The sequence below is a fragment of the Arvicola amphibius genome, chromosome 17 (genome assembly GCF_903992535.2).
Source record: "Arvicola amphibius chromosome 17, mArvAmp1.2, whole genome shotgun sequence".
Lineage (NCBI taxonomy): Eukaryota > Metazoa > Chordata > Mammalia > Rodentia > Cricetidae > Arvicola > Arvicola amphibius.
In genome coordinates, this window is record NC_052063.2 from 7088891 (window position 1) to 7107840 (window position 18950).

Below are 18950 nucleotides of genomic sequence, written 5' to 3' on the forward strand. Positions count from 1 at the left end.
CACACCAGTGCTTCCCACAAAAGGAATGGATGGACTAACACCGCTGGGACTCATTCCTTCATGTCTGCTCTCCGCTGGCACACGGGCCTGAGAGTCAACCAACCCATAAAGCTGCATCAACCATGGATATCCTTTCCCTTCATACTTTCTGTAACATATCAGAGACCAGCTTCAACAGGGATACCGCTTACCAGGGTAGGGGCACGGGGATTAGAAAAAGAGTAAAGAGAACGAAGATGCAAGTGAAAATAATAAAACAGAAACATAGGACAGTACCAGTGAATACTGAAATCCACCCATGTTTAATTTCCACTTTCTTAAAAAAATACCCCAACCCCAAAAGGTAGGAATGAATAAGATTTTAAAAATTGCATTAACATGATACAAGGAAATGAACAGACCAGTTGAAGGTTGCAGGCTACAGTCTCAGTTACACATTCAGACAAGGCGCACTCAGACCCTAGACCAAAACATTCCGTAGGCAAACCACTCCCGGGGTGGAATCCGTTGTTATCTCCTTAAGGGAGCAGGAACTTAGTTGGATCCTTTGACTGTTGTTTGGGGTAGAAATAGATCCACTTTTCTTCCTGAAATACAAAGTCTGGCTATTAGCCACATCTGTTGACAATAACCTTGAGCAAGCAGAACTCTCTGGTCTAAATCTAGGTGGGACCTTTGTTTGAGGTAGAAACAGACCGTAACCTTGAAGGAATAGAAGTTCCAATTCTCTGACCTTTGGTCGGGGTGGAATGGCAACAACTTTGAGCAAGCTGAATCTCTGGCCTTCAGACAAGGTGGAAATAGGCTCACATTTTTGGGTCTCCATAGTAACGGATGATGTATTGAATCAATCTCATTTTGGACAGTTAGAAAGCAGGCATCTTGAGTTTTGTCACAGATTTCTTCACTACATTTATATATGTGCAATCATCCATCTGTATCCAAGGAAGGTTAGTTCTAAATCTAGAGAATTCACAGAGCCACTGACACTCAGGTCTCTTCTATAAAATGACATAGTATTTGCCTATGTCATTTACATACACAATATTATGCATACTTTACATGATCATTCAATGTCAGTGCTATGTAAATGCTTCCCATGGTATACTGCTTGGAAAACAGACATAGAGAAAGAGTCCACACATGTTCCATCAAGATGCAGTTTTTCCTAACATATGCAGAATTGCTAAAATGGACAGCAGATTGTATTTAGACAGCCCTCCAAAATAACTATGGTAACAGTCACATTTAGGGGTGTGATCTCTGCAGTCAGCCTAGTATTAAGTCCAAGGTGGGTTCATACTGCCATAGTTTGATCAATAATATCACTTGTCCTTGGTTTCCTCTTCTGTAACACAGAGATAATGTCAGAGCTCACCTCCTGGGGAAGCACCTACTGCACACAGAGATAACAGCAGTGCTCACCTCCTGGGGAAGCACCTACTACACACAGAGATAATAGCAGTGCTCACCTCCTGGGGAAGGACTTACCGCACACAGAGATATTAGCGATGCTCATCTCCTGGGGAAGCATCTGCCACACACAGAGATAATAGCAGTGCTCACCTCCTGGGGAAGCACCTACCGCACACAGAGATAATAGCGGTGCTCACCTCCTGGGGAAGCACCTACTGCACACAGAGATAATAGCAGTGCTCACCTCCTGGGGAAGCACCTTCTGCACACAGAGATAATAGCGGTGCTCATACCTCCTGGGGAAGCACCTTCTGCACACAGAGATAATAGCGGTGCTCATACCTCCTGGGGAAGCATCTACCGCACACAGAGATAATAGCGGTGCTCACCTCCTGGGGAAGCACCTTCTGCACACAGAGATAATAGCGGTGCTCACCTCCTGGGGAAGCACCTACCGCACACAGAGATAACAGCGGTGCTCACCTCCTGGGGAAGCACCTTCTGCACACAGAGATAACAGCGGTGCTCACCTCCTGGGGAAGCACCTACCGCACACAGAGATAATAGCGGTGCTCATACCTCCTGGGGAAGCATCTACTGTACACAGAGATAATAGCGGTGCTCACCTCCTGGGGAAGCACCTTCTGCACACAGAGATAATAGCGGTGCTCACCTCCTGGGGAAGCACCTGCCGCACACAGAGATAACAGCGGTGCTCACCTCCTGGGGAAGCACCTACCGCACACAGAGATAACAGCGGTGCTCACCTCCTGGGGAAGCACCTACCGCACACAGAGATAATAGCGGTGCTCATACCTCCTGGGGAAGCACCTACTGCACACAGAGATAATGTCAGAGCTCACCTCCTGGGGAAGCACCTACCGCACACAGAGATAATAGCAGTGCTCACCTCCTGGGGAAGCACCTGCCGCACACAGAGATAATAGCGGTGCTCACACCTCCTGGGGAAGCATCTACTGTACACAGAGATAACAGCGGTGCTCACCTCCTGGGGAAGCACCTTCTGCACACAGAGATAATAGCGGTGCTCACCTCCTGGGGAAGCGCCTGTGCGTTCAATGAGGTACCACATACCTTCTTTACAACTCTCGTTTTCAATAAAGCATGGCTGCTAAGGATGTGGAGAATGGGAGGGACAGTTGTGGTATGATATTCTTGTCATCTGTCCCTGAGTTGGGATTTATGTCTCGGGTTTTGGTTTTCCACATAAGCTTAGTGCTTCATAGCCCCCATCTGAGAGGGAAAGTAAAATTGCATACAGATGCACACCTGTGCTCATTGTCAGCCATCTACAGGTGTCTGCTCTCTAAAAGCTCAGGATCTAGGTGGGTCAGAAACAGATAATTGCACTAAAATTGCACCCATGCCATCCTGAAGTTGCCCCAGTGCCCAGCGGGATGGGGTCTCCCAGAGGAGGGATACTTGGCTGGAAACTGTCCATTTACTTTGTGAGGACATGTGGTAGGCTTGGAGACATGACAACTCATTAATTCAACTCAGTAGGATGAGCCTGAGGCATTAGGCAGGCATCTGCAATAAACAAAGAAAAAAACAGGCATTTATGTGTGCTGTCAGCCCTTCCCACTCCACAAGCTCTATATCCACGGGTCTAACCAGCCACAGATCAAAAGTGCTCTGAAAAGAACTATGTACTCAATAACATGTACCAACTGATTTTTCTTCTCATTATCCCCTAACCAATATCACATGATGATGTATTCGGAGAGGATGTACACTTGCTCGGTATTTCAAGTCATCTAGAGACGGCATAGAGCATAGAAGGGTGTTCACAGGTGAGGTGCAAATCCTACCCTATCATATATAAGACACGCATCCTCAGTTTGGTCCGAACACAGAGGAATGGCTGTATAGAGTTTACTAACTCAGGAAAATGGGCACATCCATTTGAGAAATATTTTTAACAGCAAGACTCTTTTAGAGGTCTTGAATTTGGTGAGGGCCCCATTCCCAAGGCTTCGTGAGCCAGTAAGGAATTTACTGTCGCATCCTCTAAGTGCTTCAGCTGTTGAAAAGGAAGACGATGAGATCTGAGAAACGCTCTCTCCCATTTCCTTGCCAAGTAACGTAAGGGCCTCCTTCCATTCTAGTGGTCCTGACCCTGTATGGTGATGTGAGAGCTCAAACTGGCCAGAAACCTTAGAAGGCGAATGAACCCCTGAGCACAGTTGACCCCACGCCACTGTGTGAGGCCTCCGTGGAAAGCCTGGAGTGTTACCAGGAAGGGAGTCCTGACTCAGCGAGCATGCCATGTCTACCTAGGCTTGGGGTGAAGCATGACATTAAACCTTAATAGATGCCGTGGGATGCTCTGCCACCTTCCAGGGTATTGTCTTTGAAAAATGTATAATTGCATGCAAAATCTGTTCATGATACAGCATTACATGAAAAGCAACTTATAAAAATGCACATAAAATATTACCCTGATTTGGTATTTAAATTCACATAAATATTCATGGAGTTTATGAAGTACGTGAGGGTATATACAAATATAAAAGGAAAACAACAGAATATAGCAGTAGCTCTACCCAACGGTGGGATTTTACAGGTGAGCCTAATTTCTTCCATAGTCTCTGTATCTCCAACATCATCTACATATACTCCAACTATAATTAGGGTGGGGAAATAATTTCCTCTCTCATTCAGTTAGCATAAATTAGCTCCAGAGAAGGCCTCTGAATGGTGGCCCGTTACTATGTCAGCCCTGGTCCAGATATGCCTCTTGCTGGAGGTGTCCTGTTTCTTTCTAAATACCAAAGATCATGAGTAGGCAATGATATGTATGTCTATAAACTAGTGGGGTAGTTCCTAGGTGGTACTTGGGAAGATGAACCATAGGTAAAGCTAAAGAGATGTCAATGGGATCTGTGAATATGCCCAGAATATTCTCAGTTATTTTTGCCTCTGGACGTGGGTGAAGCAAGTTGTAGATGAAACTTATCCCAGCTCTTAAAACACAAGGATTCAAGCAAAATGGAGACAAAGAGGATACAGCTTCTGTCTGGTCGGAAGGCCATAGTGACAACAGACTGAAGACCCCTTCCTGCATCCTGAGGCCACCATGTCACTGGCATTTGCTCGGCACTTGTTCACCGTGTCTTTCCGTGGGAGAAAAGATAAAACGAAAGGATGGCCCCAAGTCATCCACTGTGGACTTATTTTGATCCTAAGATGCAAGTTCCCTTATCTTAGGGACCTACTGGAGCTTCCTCTTCCTTGTTGGGGACCAACCATCCACTAAGTCCCTAGACTTGCAACACTGAAGGAGACTGGTACTGCTCAAGGCACTCAGTCAACCAGGGGCTCAGAGCCACAGAGGGAAGATCATGACCAATGCCATACAGTGGCAGAATTATGCCCGAGGGCTGAGGGGCTACAAGAAAGAGACCCAAACTTAGCCTGGGATGAAAGGCAAGGAGACACGGCGAGAGCCCTGAGGAGCGCATGGCTGGAGGGTGCCTACAAAGATGAACAGTAACTCATCAGGAACAGATGACAGACAAGCAAAGGGTGCATACTGGGTAACACGATCAGCCATTCTGGAATAGTTTTGAGGAGGTGATTGTTGAAACGGAGGGTTTTTACGGTATCAGGAATTGATCACAGGGACTCATGCATGCTGGACAGGGTCTCCATCACAGCTTCTTTTTACTTTGAAACAGGGCCACACTGGTTGCCTACTCTGGCCTAAATTCACTCTGTAGCCCAGGCAGGACTTACATCTGCAGTCCCCCTGCCTCAGCATCTTGATTAACTAGGACTGGAGGCCCTGCACCTCCAGGCCCAGCTGAAATATTTTCTAAGATGACACCAGTCATTGCCCCTTGAAGCACTAACCATCAGGCCTTTGAATGCTGTGTTCCTGTTTGGCGTGGCTATAACTGCACACTTCCCTCCAGATGCCTGCCATCTTTTACTCATTGGCTCTATCAGTAACTAACTGGGCGGAAGACTGATGGCCGTGTCTTCCCTGAGAATCCAGGCGCTCCCAGGATAGGAGGAGACCAAAAGACCACTGGGATCCCACCCTCTTCAGTTTTTAGACCTATTTTTATTATTTTTATGCACATGAGTGTTTGCCTCCATGTAGGTCTGTGCACCACATGTGTGCCGGAGGAGGCGGTACACTTCCATGTGGGTGCTGTGAACCGAACCTGGGTCCTTAGCAACAACAGGTGCTCTTAACTATCCAGCCAACTATCCAGCCCCTCACACCCACTTCTTAGTCTACGGTGAATGTGATAAGGAGCTCAACCCTGATATATTTAGTCCATGCAGAAAACCTGAGGGTTCTGCTTATGGCCTCTATCACTGGAGCACACGGATGCAGCTGACCTGAAGCTAGTCGTGCGTGACACTTGGGTTTCTCTGCCCTTGTTCCCAGGTGCAGACACAGTCCTGATCCTTGGCTGTCAGCTCTGAACCTCCTCTCAGTGGCAGAGAGCCTTGTGCTGATGTAGGAAGTGCTCTTGTTAAGGAATAGCCAGGCCTAGGTCTGTGGCTGCCAGGGCTACGGCACCAACACATTGTTCCGTGATTCCAGTCGTGAACATGTGGCCACTGTTTTTCGAGTACTGATGTGAGGTCCGAATGGTCGGTGGCTAAAGGGTGGCTTCCCTGCCTGCCTAGGGGCCCTTCCCTGCGGGGTCCTTCCCACTGCAGCTCACTTCCGTCCTTGTCATGCTTACCTGATGTCATGCTGTATCTGTCATTCCTTATCAGCACGTTGTCAGGAATGGGCTAAGCAAAGTGACCCCTACTGTTTGAGTGAGTGTATGGCCACACCTCATGCTTCATTCTATAAAGATTCAAGACAGCCCCATCAATAGATACACTACGGGGACACACAAATGTGAACTAGGCTAGAAGCCACGCCAAAGTTCTGGAACATCACGGTTCTAGTACCAGCTGACAGCACAGAGCTCTGAGTGGTTATCAAGGCTGAACCACAAATTGCCCTCTGACCTTCTGGAGGTCAAGGTGAATGACATGATTTCTCTGAAAGGAGAGTAGACCCCCCCCCCACAAACAAATGAGACTGAAGTCAGAAAGGACATCCTTCCCCTGGTCCCCGTGAAGAACCTTCCCCCAGTGCCCATTCTCCACTAGCATCTATACAATGAGTCTCCACAATAAGGTATCTTGTGGGGGGGGGGCAATAAATGTGGGGAGTCAGGACACCAGCAGACTCATGCAAGAAAATGGAGGACATCCAAGTTACACAAAACACTGGCTGGCCAGAAGTCATTCTTGATTTGAATTTGACGCTGCCACTTCGTAAATGTGTAAACCTGGCCAATTTTATCAAGTCATTGATCCTGAGTTATTCTTCATATATGAAAGGGAGGTGATAATTTATTCTATATAAGATATTTTGAGGGTTACGTAGTTCAAAGACAGTCCAGAGTAGTGGTTCTCAAACTTTCTAACACTGTGACCCTTTAATACAGTTCCCCATATTGTGGTGACCCCCCCACCATAGTATTACTTTTGTTGCTAGTTCATTATTGTAATTTTGCTACTGCTATGAATTGTAATGTAAATATCTACTATGCCGGAGAGCTGATATGTGACCTCTGTGGAAGGATCCTTCAACTCCAAAGGGGTCAAATCCATAGGTTGAGAATGTCTGGTCCAGAGCCTGGTGTCTAGGACACAACACAGCCTGTGGCAATGGCTGAGAAGTTCCAGATGAGGCGGCTCCACTGACATGGAGGAAATACAGTTCAGTCCTAGCTCATCGGTGATCAGACTTGATGCTAAGCTCCAACCCCACACAACAGTGAGGGCAGACTGAGGGTGTCCATAGGTGAGGATCCACAGAAGGACAGAGGGACATTTTTACAGTGGGGCTTGATAGAAGTTAGACCATAGATGATTTGACTCTTTTGTACCTCAAGAAGAGTCTTGGAGGTTTCCGACTCAAGGAAGCACTGGGTATTTTAAAATGCAACCAAGCAGATGTTAGAACTCAAATCCAGTGTTAGAACTGAAGCCTCTAGAAAAGATTCATGACCAAGAAGATGGCCAGCCTGCTGGTCCATGGATGTAAGCCAGACTGACACCTGCACACGCATCCTGGATTGTGCTGGAAAATCGTTCCCAGTCCTCTCAGCCAAAGAAGGAAGGGGAGGCAGAGAATGCCCAAGGGGAAACATATAGGATGAACAGGATGAGCGTGAGCATCAAACTAGAAAAACGTCACAATTGAAAAATTACTCATCTTCATTTAGATGAAGTTCAAGACATAGAAAGACGTTTAAGAAAAGTCATCCACAGTGGGGTTTAGCTCAGCGATAGAGTACTTGCTTGGCAGATGCGAGGCCCTAAGTCTGATCCTCAGCTCTTGCAAACGGAGAAGAGGAAGAGAGAGGAGAGAGGAGAGAGGGTGGGAAGGGGGGTCATCCACAAGCTCAACAGTCATGATAGCTAATGCTAATGTTCCAAGATAAACCTTGTTTTTATGCATATGTTTCTACATATTTCTAAAGAAAGGATCCCACTATATAGGCCAGGCTGTCCTAGAACTTGGGATCTTCATGCCCCCGCTTCCTGAGCACTCAGGATTACAGGTGTGCACCAACATGTCCAACTTTTGCTTAGCCTGTTAACCAGTTCTTTCCAATGACTCCATTTTCATCTTTTCTTTTTTTTCCAGACAGGGTTTCTCAGTGTAGCCCTGGCTGTCCTGGAACTCACTCTGTAGACCATACTGACCTTAAACTCACAGAGATCCACCTGCGTCTGCCTCCCAAGTACTGGGATCAAAGATGTGTGTCACCCCATCCGGCATCAATTTTCCTCTTAAATGACTACCCAGAATTCCACTTTGTGGCTATATAAAATGTTCCTGAGATTTTTATACATTGTAATGAGTGTTCTCAGACACAATGTCATCAAATCCTTGAGCCTAACAGATTTTCAGGCTAAGTGGAGAATCCCTAGAGAGCACGTACTAACATGTTCCATTCCCTGGGGCCCAGGACTTTTCCTGGGGGAGGGCAGACAGCCCACAGTCTATGATGCAGATTTGCTACAATCAAACTGAAGGATGTGCCAGGTCAGCCTCAGGACTAAGATGCAGGGTGCATCTCTTCGTCTCTCTGTGGTCCTCCTTTGTTGTTGAGAAGCTTAGTGGAACCGTTGGCTCCTCCATCACTGAATGAGCATCTTATAGATACTATTGGTTGTGTCTACAGGCCAGGGAACAGGGGCAGGCCCACAACAAGCTCAGTAAATACCCTGATGATGTTACACTGCACCCCGGCTGTCTGTAAGAGTCCACAGTAAATGCCAGTGACCTCCACATCTCCACTTTGCAAAGGAGAAATAAGTTTACATATGTTAGGTATCATTAGACTCCATCCTTGAGATAGGATGGCCCCATAAGTTCCTTGTTAACTAGAGATCCTTAGGGAAGAGGAAATGGAAGGGAAGGTGTGATTTTTGTATATATTCTCCCACTTTTACTGTATTGAATTGGGACTCTCCGTCTTTATCCTTAGCAATATAATCCATGTAGAGCATTTTGCATGGTACATGGCACAGAGCAAATAATGAATGTTGGTCCGTATTGTCTTTGGGTTCAATACTGTTGTTAGTGACTCTCAATATGATCCAGTAAGGTAGGTGGCTATGTAAGATTTAAAAACAAAATACAACTGAAGGTCACGGTAAGCTGTTTCGAATAGTTACCCCCACAATCACACCAAATCAGCAATGCCCATGCGTGTTTCACTGGTCTGGGTAAGGCAGAAAACACAAGAAAGCCGCTTGCCATGTGTCTGTAGAGATCTATGGTGGACAGGTAAACTGGAGGTTGCGCCCACAGCCTTGAACATGCCAGATAAGCATCCTACCACTGAGCCGCATCCTCAGCCCCAGGTGACCCTCCTTTCATAAGCCACACGATGCAGGGAGGAGCCTGGGTCACAACCAGGCAGCCTTTGAGTTGGGAAGTAACAAATATAAACCTAAATGAATTCCCGTGATTACCCACAGGGGGCAGTAACCCAAGATGAGGAGAGCCTGGCCATGCTGACTCCAAATGTCCGACGCCCGTGTGAAAGAATAACTGTGACATTTGACAGGGCTGGACCCTCGACTGCAACGTCCTGGTAGCCAGGGCTGGGGTGGGATGAATCCAGCCTGGGGCTCCCATGCCAAGCACTGTCCACCACAGCTCAGAGACTGGAGGCTCCACTTTACACACTGCAGAGCCAGGGAAGGCTCAGCCAGCAGCCTGCCTTTGCTGCTTATGGTGTTCCGTTATAGGTGGTGTAATGAGCACCACATGAGCTAGGGGCAGAAAGCAACACCTGCTTCGTTAGCCTTTGCGATGCTGTTAAGTCCACGATTCAGGCTGGGCTCTGATGTTCTGCTCTTTGCTCCCCAGTATCTGGGGTCTCAGTTGGGCCAGCTTGAACGATTGCAGTTATCAGCTCAGCTTATGATCTGCCTAGGCCCTGGGGTTCCCCCATGTCCTGTGTGCCGAATGGCTGGGAATGTGTGGTGCCTGGACTGATCCTTATCAGGCGGCACCTTCCCCTGGTTCACTCGGCTTCCGGGCATAGTGGCCTCAGGGTGGTCAGACGTCACACAGTACTGACTCCCAAAGTGAATACTGCCCAGGCAGAGGCTACAAGACTCCTCCCAGTCTGTATAACAATAAAACTGCCTGTACATTACTCATGGTAATTAATCTATTAATATAATGAATATCCTTAATGTATAATTAAGTCCTACTACAATATGGCTTTCTGTTTTGTCCTAACAGTGTCCAGCTCTCATAAAAAAAAAATTTCTTTCCATTGTACATTGTGGGGATGACACAGGAGAAGCAGGCAGAATGATCCTGCAAAAAAATACATTGGAACATGTATACTCGCATTGAGGGTGTGGTTCTATGGTACAGCATCTGCCTGCCCAGGGCTCTGGGTTCCACCCCTGAGGGGAGGCAGGGGGAGGAGAGAGGGAGGACAGAGTAAACGTATGTCCTCAGATCCTCTGTGACAGCACCTGTTCCCTGCTGGGTCCTGGTACGTTGAGACTTGAGACAAACAGTGCAGGTCTCAGTGCCTACGGCCCCTCCTTCTCATCCAGCATCTATGTTTCAAACATCAAAGCCACAGGAAAGACAGAAAGGTAACAATAGCTACTTCACCGAATCACAAAAGAACATTCTGAATCATCCTTTAAAGGATAGTGGTCAGTGGAGGCACACAACTTTAATCCCACACTTGGGAGGCAGAGGCAGGTGGATCTCTGAGTCTGAGGGCAACCCGGTCTACAGAGAGAGTTCAAGGACAGCCAGGGCTACACAGAGAAACCCTGTCCTAAAAATAAAGCAAGACACCTGTCATCCCAGCACTGGAGGCTGAGGCAGGATGACTGTCAAGTTCAAAGCCTGTTGGGGGTTAGATGGTCTGGTCTCCCAGTCGGTCATTTAAAAGGTCAAAACATCTGTTTGCCATGCACAAGCTTTTGGCTTCCCATTGTAACCCACAGTAACCACATGGAAGTCCCAGTGGCTCACATGAGTGGCCCCGGCTTCCACGTGAAGATGCTGTCATCTTACACAGCTCTCACTTGGAGGAACTTGTCTGAGGCTGATGGTGAAGGAATTGCACCCACGTGCTTGCTCAGATTCTCACCAGCCCCCGAACACAAGTGTCTGCTACAGACACTTTTTCCGCAGGAAGGCTGAACAAAGCCAAAGCCAAGAACGGCAATGCCCTCCCGACGCCAAGGAAGTCGGGAGCCCCATCGGTCCTCCACGACCCCCGCCAGCGCTGAGGCAAAGCCGGCAAGGACTCATGACGTGCGCGCCGAGTGTAGGCAGAGGCAAGGGCTCAGCCCTCTTTGTGCAGTGATGGTCAGAGCTGCCTCCTTGTCCTCCTCCACTATTATTTGTGGGTGCGCTGCTAATTTACTCGGCTGACTCATTCACGGGGGCAAACACAGCTTAGCGCTCTGTACGTTGGGGAAGCGTGTGACCTGGCAGTGCAAGGGACAGTATCTCAGCATCAAATGTCCATCTGCTAGGTGCTCAGAGACTGACTCACCCTCTGTCAAACCAGCCCCTCAAGATCATAGGCGTTGCCCCACTTGGTTCAAAGACCATGGCTTTGACCTAAAACCTGGTTGGTCTCGAGTTGGTGAGTCTCTTCCCCATGACCTTGGAAGGCCGTCCCACATCATCCCTCCTCACCAAATTCTAGGCCACCCCACTGAGAACCAAGGACAACAGCAGTCCCAACGCTTCTCCCAGCCCACTGAGAAGGCATGGAGGATTCGGAGTTAGACCAGCAAGACAGAGTGTGCTACCTGCAAATTTGAAAAGCCACACAGAAACACCATAGGACAATCAGAGAATGAAAAGCTTGGGACAGATGGTGGCTGCTCTCCACTGGCACGGCCTGAGAACAATCCCAGGCTCGGGGTGTGGCTCAACGTAGAACCGTTGCTAGGCATGCACAAGCCTACAGATTCAATCCCCACGCACACTCTGAGTGGACCGGTAGGCATCCACTTCTGCGGCACATTCTGACCTCCCTCCTTTGAGTGGCTAATGTCATGTTGTCCCTGTGATAAACGATAAAGGGAGAAAGCTTCACGCGGGAGAAAAAGCAGAAATCAAAAAGAAGTACATGAAGAAGGAAGGGCAGAGACCACCCTGAGAGAACTGGTCTGAGAAAAGACGCGTACCTCGCAGGAGAGGTTTGGTGTGGCATCCCAGCCCGACAGGTTCGCATGTCTCTTGGTGATTTGATATATAAATATAGAGAGTGCAGAAATCCTTAAGAAACAGACAGATAATTGGCTCCGTGTGAGCGGTGTTTGCATGCTCACTGCTGCTACTGTGAGACGCCACACCAGAATGACTAATACTTCTCCCCGGCCTAAATTAGATTTTGATTGTGTTGTGTATATATCCACCGAATCACAGATGTTGGAGGGGGGGAAAAAAGACCCAAACCTCTCCAGAACACCTCCTGCGGAGCATGTGGGATCGTCTGCGCAGGCGTGACACCACTACTAACCCCTTCCCACCCCCATGCGCACGGAAGTCACCCCCATGGGAGCTCCACCTGGAGAGCACCTGGGGCTGGCGGGTTGCATAGGGAGTCTGTTTATAGGGATTTGATGAAGGAGACCCCGCAGTGTGGCTCCACACAGACGCTCCCTTGGTGGCTAATGCCCAGGGTGTCTTGTTCTTATAGATTCTCCCGGAGTCCCTGCAGCTGCAGGTAGAGTGAGCAGTTGAAGGTCCTCCCTGGCTCACGTCCTACACTGCCCCTCAGCCGTTCATTCTGTTCCACTGGGTGCCAGTAGTAAGTGCTTTCTTTGTTTCTCTTGCAGAATTTAGCCTATGAAATCATCCTAACCCTGGGACAGGCATTTGAGGTCGCTTATCAGCTAGCTCTACAAGCGAGAAAGGGGGGACATTCCTCCACGCTTCCGGAAAGCTTTGAAAACAAGCCCTCCAAGCCCATCCCCAAGCCCCGCGTTAGCATCAGAAAGTCAGTGGTAAGTAGAAGAGAAAGGCATCTCTAAGCCTGCGGCCAGAGGGATGGGGGTGTTGCAGCAGGGCCCGGTGCCGTGGGGGAGGCCTTTAGAATCCAGCCTGCCCTCCCCTGTCCTTTCCCTCGGTCTCCTGCTGGCATGTGACCATCATCCTTATCTTGGTTCCTGCAGTCTCAGAGAATCCTCTCCCTGACCCAAAGGTACCAGAGGAAAAAAAAAAATCCCATTTTTGCTGCCACCTGCAGCAGCCACAGCCTCGGGAGGGCAGAATACCCACTGCCACTTCTGTTTGTGGTACGGCTTCCCAGAAGGTCTAGAAAATTCTGGGGGCAGCTTTCTCCGAGGCCTCGCCTGCCATCCTAACCGGGTCAGGCCTCTGCCCTCCAGAGAGGTTTGCAGAGGCTCAGGGTGACCATGCTCTGGTACCCTACTGGCAAATGCCAGATGCCCCCAGCTTCTGTGTCTTTCGAGAGGCCAAGGCATCATCCTTGAGATGCCTGGGCCACATCCTGTGTGCCTTCCCTCTGGACAGCTGAAGCTCCTTGCAGCCTAGTCACTGCTAGAAGGTGACAACCCTCCTCCCTGTCATCTACCTCCCTCCAGGAACTTCCTCCCTTCCCTCCCTCCCACAGGCTCTGCAGACATCCTGTCCCAACAGGCTGGTATGACTACAAAGCGGCCGCCTCTGGTAGTAGCAACACCCCAAAGCTGGAAGGCGCCCAACCAGCTTCCCATCTGCTTTCTGCTCCAGCTACCTACCATCCTGCATCCTAGAGTCTCTGGGATTGGCACCGGGCAGGCCCCCAGAATGCATTGCCCCCTCACCCTGCAATCTTTCCATCTGCCACCTTCTCCTCCCGGCAGCTCTCAGCCCCCGTGTCATGCGGAAATAGACATTTTTAACCTCCCAAGAGAGGTTCCTTCCTTTGGTGACGATGTGGCTACTGGTTCTGGGGTCCCTCTCCTGTCTTGGGTAACTTCTGCACCCGCGGGGATGACCCCTCAGCTGACTGGTCATCACCAAGGCCTGTCCCTCTCAGATCCCACACTGCACTGCTACCCCTGACCTTCCTGCCTTAGCACCACCCCAGCCCATGCTCCCAGCTCTCTCTCTCCAGTCCCAACAAACCCCAAACTGGGAAGCGCCTGCTCAGTCCGGTTTTTAAGCATCTCCACCGAAGTCAACAGAAACCCTTGCTTCTCTCCTCCCTCTTCTGGGCCCAGTAAACAGCACGACCCTCCATCAATGCTGCTCACATCCAAACCCACAAGCCCCTTGCATCCACACCTCTCCGTCCCGCCCGTGAGCAGGGTCCGTTCTCTGCTCCCCTGGAGTGCACCTCCAGCCTGCCCACTCCTCTCCATTTCCTCCCCCATCAACCCCACCCTTCCAATCCAAGCCCAGTGACCCTTCCCAGTTTCTCCCTTTCTCCACACAGCAGGGACCATGGCACCCAGGAAATACCACACTCGGCGATGCACAGGCCTCCCCGTTCCTTGACTATCCACTTCTCAGTGCCGCTTAAGTCTGGGTGCCACTTGCTCCCTACACCAGGATGGCTCCCTTCCACCTCCCCTAGCCCCGCCCCCGTCCCCGTCCCTGCCCTGCATGGCCCCCTCCACGGGATCATACGAGCCACGGTTGCATGAAGACGCTTTTCCTGATTGAAACGGGTGCCTGGTCATACTCTAGCTCCCTTTCATTCTCTGTAGTATTTACTGAGTTTGTTTTCTTACCACTTATCTCTGCCTCTCTGCTTCATGACATACACTGGCATGTTGTGACCCCGGGCCAGGGCCTTAGCATCCACTTAACACACATCTGTTCTTAAAGAAGTGAGATCCTGCAGGTGGATTTAACGAACGTGTCTCTGAGTCTGATTAGGTTTCTGGGTGTCCAGGAACGCACAGCATGCTTGGGGGATTGTCACTTAGGCTACTATATTCCTTCTCGTGTGGGCTGGGTAAGTCTGTTCACCGTGGTCCACATAGACTTCTTCCAGATGTGCACAGAGCTTCTTGCCGTAAGGGCTCATAGAATATTCATCTAGCTACCCTCTCTGGGAAACGGGAAAATACACAGTGAATAAGGCTAATGACTTTACCTGGCTCTGGTTCCAGTCCCTCACCAGACTTTAGTATTCCCACTTCCTCAGCTCTGGCTGTTTACTGTTAGGAAATAGTGCTCCCAAGACTGTGAAGTCCTTCCCTCCAGCTATGGAGACACAGTAGAAACGCAGCAGAAGGCAGCCCGACGGGAGCATAGGCACAGACAAACCCTGCAGCCTCCAGCAGGCTGAAGAGCTGGTAGAGGAAGGCTGAGCATGCCTTCCAGAAATTCCTTGGCCCAATTTACAGAGAAAAGTGGATGGCCAGAAGATGAGAGACATTAGGGAACGAGCTTAACTGCGGCCTGTCCGAGCTCAGACCTTAGCTACTGCCCTGGGAATGGCCTGCTTGGCCATTGTAAAAGACAAGGACAGTGGAGGTCAAGGCCCAACCACACGGTCCATCTCCCCCAGGAAGCTGTGCCTGCCTTCTGTCCACCCCAGTACCTCCTCCTATCCTGGCAGCCCACTCATTGTCTTAACAGTATCTATTGACCGTACAAATATTTACTCTATGCCTGCTTCACATTGGGCTGCCAGGAGCTTTGCCAGGTTCGGAGAACACAGCAATCAAGGGAACATAAAACCCCACCTTGGTGGGCAGCCATTGTGGAGAGGAAGTAGGACAGGAAGCCTGCTGGCATGTGTCAGTAAGAGAGCAGAAGGGGGAAGCAGAAAAGTCGAGGTGCCGTTTTTTGTAGAGGGTGTGGCGGGTACGGCTTCTAGGAGAGGAAGGGATGTCGGAGTCAAGATCTGGACCATCCTGGCTAAGAGCCAACGGAGAGAAGAGAGGGGTGCCCAAGGTCTGGCAGCGGGGAGAGGAAAGGCCTTGTGTGATGATGGGTGTCTGAGGTCCAGCAGCGAGGAGAGAAGAGGCTTTGCGCAATGATGGGTGGCCAAGGTCCTGCTTCAGGCTGGCATGGCAGAAAGTTCAACAAGCAAGTGGGCAGGCACCCGCAGGGTCCTCCTGAGGATTTAGGGTTCTTTGGGGACCCCGCTGGAGGGTGGGAACAGCCACTGCTCACCCCGCTGCCTGAGCCCTGGGGGGCGGGGCCGGGTCTCACTCGCCTCACCCTTGCAGGCTCCTGCAGAGTCGCTGTGCAGTGCAGGTGCGAAAGCGCGAACGCCAGGTCCGCCCCGCAGCGCGGCTGGGCGCGCGGGGCCCGAGGTGGGGTTCCAGCGGCGCCCCCGCGGCCGCGCCGCCGCCCAGCTGCCGGATAACGGGCATCAGCCTTTCTGTTTTAAAGCAGATGGACCCTTCTGAGCAAAAGACTCTGGCCAATCTGCCGTGGATTGTGGAGCCGGGGCAAGAAGCCAAGAGGGCCATTAATACCAAGTATGAAACCACGATTTTCTGATACTCGCCGCCCCGTCCTCGCGGTGCCTTGCTCGCCAAGCAGTCCCCGCAGCAGGCTTTCCTTCGCGCCTCCGTGTCCACTCGCCCGGGAGGAAGACTGCTCAGCTCGCGTGGCCTCATCACGGGCGGAAAGGCCGCCGGCCATCCCTAGGGAGCTTTCTGCCAGCGAGACTTTGTCGCCCCTAGAGGCGCGGGGCTTGGGGGGGGCTGCGCGGGGCACCCCAACTCCGCTACCACCGCCTCCGAGGTACTGTTCGACTGCCCCGTACTTGCTTTGCTTTAGTTGGGGAGAAAAATCTTTTAAAAGTGATGGAGGGGGGTCTCCAGTACTGCCTAAAGTCTAAAAACATCTTGGGGTTTAAGTTTTCACCGTCAGCCGTTTTGAAGGGAAAATCAGGACAGTACTAGCGCCCCCCCCCCCCAAAAGCATCTGTAAAATCATTGTTATCACCGAGTGCAGTGTCATGCAAAAAGACAAAGCAACCCTCGATTGCCAGGAAACTCCGTCTCCCGGTTTCTATATTTGTGGATTTTATATGTAATCGACTATGTCAGATAAAGGAAACCTTTATTGAATGATTCAAAAATTTAAAAGTGATTTAAAACAGAGGAATTTATTATGCACAGAAAAAAATGTGTCTTGTATTAAATATTTTTATTAAAAGAATGTTTCATTAATGCATTCATAAGAACACTGCGCTTGCTGTGCGGGATGTTTCTGGTTTCAAGTGACTCCATCTCCGCTGCACGAGGATCAGCTCAGTTGTGACTAGCTCTGACGCTGTCCCACAGGCAGGAGATCGGGCTCGCGCCCACTCGGGGTGACCCACTGTGCTGACGCAGCCATAGCCCGCACGAGTGGTTTTTAGGGATTTTTTTTTTTAACCTTCGAAGTGTTTTAAAGAACATGTTTAACAAAAATAAATATATAATCTAGGGCTCCTGCTGTCAAGATTTCTGTCATGGAAACCTTGTTTGAGAATGGTGTTAATAAAATTCTATTGCAAATTTTTTTCTAGAAAAAAAATAAACACAAAAAAAGAAGAAATTCCAAAGTAATAAAGACTTTTCTTGAAAAAGATTTAAAAAGTTTGCTTACTATTTGATTAAATAAATTTACTTACGTTTCTTTAAGGCATTTTAATTTTTTAATGTCTCTGTGGAGTATTTGTATTATACCATAATGTATATTTCTGTAGAATCAAATTATATAAACAGTACCAATATCATTATAGAAAAATAACATTTTAATGTATATTGTTCTAACTGATCATATTGTGACTCATTTTGAAGTTCATTATAGCGATATTGATAAATTGTGAACTTGTCTTAATGTTTTTTTATTAACCAATATTATTTTAAACCTGAGATTATCACATTCATCCGTTGGTGAGTTTTGAAAAAAAAAAAAACTAAATTTCATTTCCACTGACAAATGTATATGGTTTTAGTTCAGTGTCAGAGAATTTTAATACAATATTAAATTACTTGAACTGAATAGTTCCTTGTATATATTTTGCCTATTCACTGTTGATATGTATGTAGTAAACCGAGAGGAAAATAACACTAAAATATGGTACCAAAAGGAACTTGTACAGGAGCGAAGCAGCCTGTGGCTTTGCCGAAACACATGCGTGTGTGTAAATAAGCTTGGGCTTCCAGTTATAAATTTTGTAATTTTTGTCATTATTTATATCCTATTTTAAAAGAAAAAAGCACACAAAATAAAACAGAAGTACAGCGACTGGTGCTTGGCATCATTCCGTGAGCACCCCACAGCACACTCCCACTGAGGAGGGGGCCAAAGGCCCCGCCCTCTGACAGCCACACATAAAGATTTTTCGGTTTTTTTTTTTTTTTTTTTTTTACAATTGGCAACATCACTGAGAAAAACTTGCTCATTTCCAAGTTCACACAGTCTGAAAAAGAAACACTATCTTCTGGAGCTTGAATTTCAGCCATAAGCCAACACTTAAAAGTGGCAGATAAGGGGGGATTGGTTAAGACAGACATTTCTAAGACAGAGGGGACTCCCCCGCCCCGAGAATGGACTGCTTATATAGCACAACGTAGGTGGCTTGCTTGGGAAAGTATCCACTATGCATCCTACACATCCACTAGACACCTTTGCCCCTGCTATAAAGTGGGTGAGGAGCCAATCAGAGTCACGCTGATCCTAAGGTCAGTAATCACCACGCTGCATGTCCTCTGACCTTCAGGTCACCCACTGCCCAGCCCATGACTGCTACCCTTGGAAACGCTAAGCAGTCTTAGGGTGTTCTCTGCCTGTCATGCAGAGGCCTGGAGCTTTGAACCCAAGAGAGCTACACCAGGGAAAGCCAGGCTGAAAGGGACCCTGGAACACGTCTCTCCTGAAGGAGGCTGCAGGCTGGGAGTTCTCACAGAGGCTTCCACTGAGCTAGTTTGCTCCTTTATGACCCTGTCTTTTCTCCAGTCCTCTTAAGTCCTCTTACAGACCATCTCTGTTCATCACGTGTCTTTCT

The 18950-nt window shown here is 48.9% G+C and overlaps 1 protein-coding gene across 14 annotated transcripts in view; it reads left to right on the top strand.

Moving 5' to 3' along the window:
- Nucleotides 1–16447, top strand: part of Anks1b (ankyrin repeat and sterile alpha motif domain containing 1B) — an 896366-nt gene extending 879919 nt beyond the window's left edge. For 8 of the 14 annotated variants that reach the window (XM_038314479.1, XM_038314482.1, XM_038314481.1 and 5 more), the window contains 2 exons: nt 12817–12984; nt 16337–16447. In XM_038314479.1, the coding sequence (XP_038170407.1) occupies nt 12817–12984; nt 16337–16447 (279 nt within the window). Of the gene's footprint in view, nt 1–12816; nt 12985–16320 lie in introns of all 14 variants that reach the window. The other 6 variants (XM_038314480.1, XM_038314483.1, XM_038314486.1 and 3 more) reach the window with 2 other exon arrangements.
- Nucleotides 16448–18950: the final 2503 nt, after the last annotated feature.